Consider the following 6,070-nt stretch of genomic DNA (forward strand, 5'->3'; position numbering starts at 1 on the left):
ATTTGATTTTAGATAATTATGTGCGGAATTGATAATATTATGTATAAAAACATTTTTTTTTTAAACGTGTATGATCTTGGCATTAATTGCTGAAACAAAAATGTTGTTTTTTTATCTACATGTATCAGTATACGATACATGTAATCACCTTAATCTCAAATATGATATAATATATCTAAAATTTGAGAAAAATAACCACATTGTACGTATCCTACAATAATAGCTTATGATATGAAACAATAATGAAAACAAATAAAAAGTGACGTTAAAAAAAAGGGTTTAAATGCTAAAAATAATAGAAGTGAATAGTGAAACAAGTATATTCTGTGTTAAGGGTGCATTAAACGAGTTTATAGCTAGGTAGAATTTTATAGAATCACAGGAAACACAAATGCGAATGGCAACAATATCCTTATCTTTAGCTGTGAATTATGGAAGTCATATATTGTAACTTGCCAATATTTATGCATACTTTACGGTATATGCTCTTACATACAAATATAAGTGATACGTATATTAATTAACTGTATATCAATAATACAACAAACCAACCTTTCCATCATCTCCATTTACCACATTGTATTTATCATTCCAATCGATACAAATAGGAGCAACACCATTACTAAAAGAAAGTCTGTTTGTTAACACAATAATAGCTATATCATCAGCATAAAATGAAGAAGATCCGTAATAACCTTCGTGCACGTAAATCATTTCTATCTGCACAATTGTTCAAAATTAAATTTTAAATATTGTATCATAGTATACAAATTATAGGTAAACTTTTAATTATTTAAAACATACATTCAATATTTGAGTAAATTCATTGTCAATTATTGTAAAATTTCTATCATATTTTCCAACAGCAATTTTGTATAGACCATCTTTTATCGATATTATCTTAGATGACATATGTATATTCCAAAAACAATGAGCAGCTATAAAATATAATTATTTAATTTTCAGTCTTTTTTAAATATATTTTACAATGATTTTACCAGAAATGACTAAATTTGGAGCAATAACTGTTCCTCCACATATAATTTCATGAATGGAATTTTTTCGGTTGAATCGATATATTCCAACATTCCAAGGTGCAGTTCCAACAAGTGCTTTTTCACCATTTTCGATCAATACTTCGCTTTTTACATATGTTCTACCGCAATCTATAAAATAATATCTGCATTGTCAATATAAATATAAATTATGACAAATAGTAAGTAATAATACCAATAGAGATGATGGTTTAAAAATAAATATCAAGTGATTATACTTCGGTCCATGAGTGTCCATACGTAAACTGCGTATCGATATAGTAATACGCGACGTCTGTTTCCTCCACCATGATGCCATTCCCACTATTCGGCAACATGCCGATGCGTAGCGACGGACGCATTTTTACGTATGGACTCTCGTGGGCCGGAGTATAGGCATAAACAAAGATTACAGATTTGTTCTTCCTTAATTTTAAAATTTGTATTAGCTACAAACAAAAGCATTTGGATACAGTTAAAGTTAATTAAATTTATAATATATATATTTATAATAGAGACTTATGTTTATATGATAAAAATTTCAATTACATGGATTGCATTTATATAGCTGTTTGTTCCACATCCCATTAGACTTACAACGTAATTCTAGCGGAGTGTCTTCTTGTCCATTCGGTGCAATATACGTTGCTTTACATGATGGTGTTGCTATTGTATCAGGTATCGATAAATTTGAACAATTAGCATACTTACCATTAAAACTACATTTAAAATCTAAACTATCTGATTCAAGCGGTGGACACATTTCTATAAACGGAAATAAATTACAATCAAACATAATAATTCAATAAAAAAGTAATTATTATGACATTTAAATTATTAAAATATATGATACTTACTGAAACACAATTGATCAGAATTCGATAACCATTTTCCTTTTCCGAGACAGTACCTAAAAGCTTTGGGATAAGCCTTATGATATCCATGTTCACAATTCTCAATAACAGTAAGATGATGATTAATTAATGTCCCGTGAGGTAAAATGTCATTAAAACCTTCATAAGAATATAAAACTCCTTCAATAACTGGTAAAACACACGAATTCATTGTGAGCTGTAAAAATCATTAATGATAAAAATGTATATTCTTTCTCAAAAATCTTAGTTTTGTAGCAGAAGTGACCATTAAAACCCATAGGCAAAACAATAAATTAGAAATTAAAATTGATAGGTACCTATAAAGAAATAAATGTACGTACATGTTTGTTTAAAATCTCACGAATCCACTGAACATGGTATTTAATATCAGTAAAACCATGGACTGTATAGTTATTGTGTATATTTATTAGAGACATTATCCCGGTTAAAAAATAAGAATTAGAGTGTAAAAAGATTAAGCCGTGTCCACTATTTCCATGATATGGACAAATCCTTGGTCCTGAAACATGAGATATTATAATCATATGACACAAATTAAAAAGATTTTTACTGTTGGGTAACGGGTAACGGGTACATAAGTTGAAATCCGTTAACTTTTCTCGGTGTTAAATTTTTTTATTAATTTATAAAAAATAAACGCCATTTGACTTTTTAAACAATAGTGTTTAAAAAATAACAGAATGAACAATGTAATACTTATATACATTCAAACATAACAATCATAAAATAAAAGGGTGACCTTGGTACGAGTGATTATAGATTATTATTTGTTAAAAACATGATTCTTATGATGTTACCTGGAACATTAAAACCATGTCACCATAAAAGGTATCGGTCATCAATCATATATTTAATTATACGTTCAGTAAAACTAACAACGAACTTAAAGAGGCGTTTTGATGAAGGTTCGAGACCCAGGAACCCTCTAAACAGTTCATGGTGTATTGAAAGTCATTGTAAAATCAATTCATTCATCGCTTCACTCAGAATCTTAAAAAAGTACTTATAAATAACTAAAAAAAATGTATTGTTCTAAAAAACCAATAAAGTTATTAATTCATATCTATTGTATAAAAATCCCCGTTTTCATTAATGAAATTATTTTTAATTTTCCTAATTAATTACATGTTTTAAAGTAATTTAAAATCAATACATTCTTCGCTAAGCTCATAATCTATGTGTGCATTACCTAATTTAGAACCAGCGCAAAATTTATCATAAGTCATTTGTTCTGCTTTAAAATAAAATTCTCGACAATCATTAATATTTATGTATGGCAACGATTTTTCTAATAAAATAAGACTTTGTGTGGCATTTTTCGTGATGTTGCAATATCCTTCCTGTTCCCAAAAAAAAGCCTGTAAAAGTATGAAACAATTATACAATGTAGATAGGTACCATTAAAATAAAGGTACGTAAATATAAATATGTCGTTATGTAAGTGTCGGTTATCACATTGTATAAATTAAACCAATTTCAAATATATCTTATGTATTTAATAAAGCTATAAACTATATGGTGCAACAAATTTACCTTTCCTTGAGCTCCTTCCTGTACAGTATATTTATTGTTCCAATCAATACAAGCCGGTACAACGCCATTACTAAACGAAACTTTGCTTGCTAATATAATGACAGCTATATTATCACTACGGACCGCAGTTGAATCTACATTATAACCTTTAGGTTTGTAAATCATTTCTACCTGCACAGTTGTGTTAATTTATATCATACGGGTGCTTGTTAACTCCACCACAATACCAGTTTGGTGAAAAAAAGAGATAATGAAAAGGTTTAATGTTAAATGCGCCATTTTTATTTTTTTACCTGTAGGCTGAATTGGAGACTGTAATGTCTGGAATATAAATTCCGCAAGTGTTTGTTAAAAGTATAGGCGCAACTAGACCTATACTTTTGAGGGTGCACAAATTATAAAGAATTCCCAGACTCCCGGACCCATACTCTATATACAGGCTATAACAGAAAGATCTGACAAAAAAAAAATTACGCTACTTAAACGTATGACAAAAATATTGCGGAAAAAATATTTTGAAAAAAAGTTATTACATTCTAAGCCAAGAACTTTTATTGTATTTATGATATCTAAAATATAGGCTTGTTTTATAAATTATAATAATTAATTATAAACAAGGAAACAATAAAAACACTCACACATTCATGGACAGTCTTCTATCCTGCCAAAGATAAAGAGAAATATCGTTATCCTGTTCTCTAAGTTATTTTGTTGAATATTATTAGGTATGATCAATGTTACACAAATAATTGAAAACAACATAACTGTGACCTGTTCTATACAACATAAAATACCTACCTAAGCTAAAGATTATTTGTTATACTGTTATAGCAGGGAATGTTGAAACCATAGACCTATAAAGTATAAACTAAGTTTTTATTAACTTAGTTTATAGGTCTATGATTGGAACATAATAGTAAATTAGTGAAGTACTCACTATTAATCTCTTATTATGTTCCTCAATATACTCTAAAGTACAACTTTTTTGTATTTATTGATAATTTTTACTTCAAAATAATCAAAATATTATAGATTAAGTATTTTATATTTTGGGGGTGCACATTTTAAACTTGGGGGTGCACAAGTCCCCTGTGCACCCCCCTAGTTGCACCAATGGTTAAAATACTTTCAAATCAGTGCAATTGGACTAAATACTTGTCCTAAAGCAAATGTAATAATTCAATACTCAACCCAACAGACTCAGTACACTATAATCTTCATATTTATCCACCAATCATACGTCGTTTAAATTTCGGAAACCAACGAAACATAATTATCAACAGGAAAGTTTAAAAATAAATAAATGTATATTTCAACCGAATAAACTAAAACATTCAAAATGGAAAAAAATTGATTAGGTAAGTACAATTTATTATTTATTATATTTTGTTGACTTAACTGATATTACACTTTGTATGATTTGTTTGGACAGTCAGAGTTATTATTTTTAAATTCTAATTATTCATGAAATATGCACATACCTAACTATATTTAACTAGGGCGATATTATAGAAATAATGACTTTTTTTCTAATAATATAATATATTCATAGTATATTTTTACTTGATTTTCTTTACTGACGGAGCTTACATGAACCCAATGTTAACATATTTTTTTTATTCTTGGCGGAGCTTACACTAAAAAAAGATATTTGTGGCGGAGTTTACGCATCATACAAATTATTTGAAACATTTAAGTATTTATATAACTTACATCTATTATTTGTGTAAATTCATCGTTAATCATAGTAAAATTTCTATCATATTTTCCAACAGTAATTTTGTATAGTCTATCCTCTATTGATATTTGGTTAGATAACATACCCTTTACCCAAAAACAATGAGCCTCTGAAAATTATATTTCTTTAATATTCATTATTTTTTAAATACATTTTACAAAGATTTTACCGGAAATGACCACATTTGGAGCAATTATTGTTCTTCACACCAAAAGAAATAGTATGGTTTAGAAGCCTTTTTATGTAATTTAAGTATTGTAACATACCAAGGTGCTGTTTCAATGGTTGCAATATTTTTACCTTCTTCGTTTATTGCTTGTTTTTTTACTCTACCGCAATCTAAAACAATATTAGATATGTTATTAGATGTAATATTAGAATCTCCATATTTAGACTAATATGCATAACTACAGGTTAGGTTTATAGATAATATATAAATATTATTTTGTACCCATGGTCATATTTGGTCCATACTCGTATTGTCCACATAACTCTTTGGTCTCGTCTGAACCATCTGGACAATCATCACGACCATCACAAACCCACGACAATTTTATGCATAGTTCATTTGAACAATAAAAATTGTCCTCAGTGTTTCTATAAATGTGTTCAAATCCGCAACAAATTATTATTTTATATTAACTATACAAATATGAAGGCCAATCAAATTTTAAAGAGTGATATAGGTATACACTATACATAGGGGTGGATAAGCCCATAGGGATAAGGGATTTTCTCTGTGGGCCTCAGTCTACGTTTATGTTGGGGGGTCCACTCGGGTCTACTCATTGTTTTTACTCAGTGTTTTTTTGCAGAATAAAATATTCACCAAATAAGAATAGTTTAAATTTAAAACTATTCATTTACTA

The 6,070-nt window shown here is 28.4% G+C and overlaps 2 protein-coding genes across 4 annotated transcripts in view; both read right to left on the reverse strand.

Moving 5' to 3' along the window:
- The window catches only part of LOC100163877 (coagulation factor X-like), an 8,474-nt gene extending 3,164 nt beyond the window's left edge, over nucleotides 1–5,310 (reverse strand). Inside the window, exons 1-10 of one of the 2 annotated variants that reach the window (XM_029485868.1) lie at nucleotides 5,177–5,310; nucleotides 5,027–5,100; nucleotides 3,464–3,634; nucleotides 3,120–3,288; nucleotides 2,251–2,429; nucleotides 1,892–2,105; nucleotides 1,584–1,799; nucleotides 999–1,166; nucleotides 805–938; nucleotides 553–720 (exon numbers count right to left, since the gene is read on the reverse strand). In XM_029485868.1, the coding sequence (XP_029341728.1) occupies nucleotides 553–720; nucleotides 805–938; nucleotides 999–1,166; nucleotides 1,584–1,799; nucleotides 1,892–2,105; nucleotides 2,251–2,429; nucleotides 3,120–3,288; nucleotides 3,464–3,628 (1,413 nt within the window). In that variant the 5' untranslated portion in view covers nucleotides 3,629–3,634; nucleotides 5,027–5,100; nucleotides 5,177–5,310. Of the gene's footprint in view, nucleotides 1–552; nucleotides 721–804; nucleotides 939–998; nucleotides 1,167–1,583; nucleotides 1,800–1,891; nucleotides 2,106–2,250; nucleotides 2,430–3,119; nucleotides 3,289–3,463; nucleotides 3,635–3,756; nucleotides 3,903–5,026; nucleotides 5,101–5,176 lie in introns of those variants that run through there. The other variant, XM_029485869.1, reaches the window with a different exon arrangement.
- Nucleotides 1–6,070, reverse strand: part of LOC100159991 (legumain) — a 521,349-nt gene that overhangs the window by 442,506 nt on the left and 72,773 nt on the right. The window lies entirely within an intron of this gene.

The sequence above is a fragment of the Acyrthosiphon pisum genome, chromosome X (assembly GCF_005508785.2).
Source record: "Acyrthosiphon pisum isolate AL4f chromosome X, pea_aphid_22Mar2018_4r6ur, whole genome shotgun sequence".
In the NCBI taxonomy this organism is placed as follows: domain Eukaryota; kingdom Metazoa; phylum Arthropoda; class Insecta; order Hemiptera; family Aphididae; genus Acyrthosiphon; species Acyrthosiphon pisum.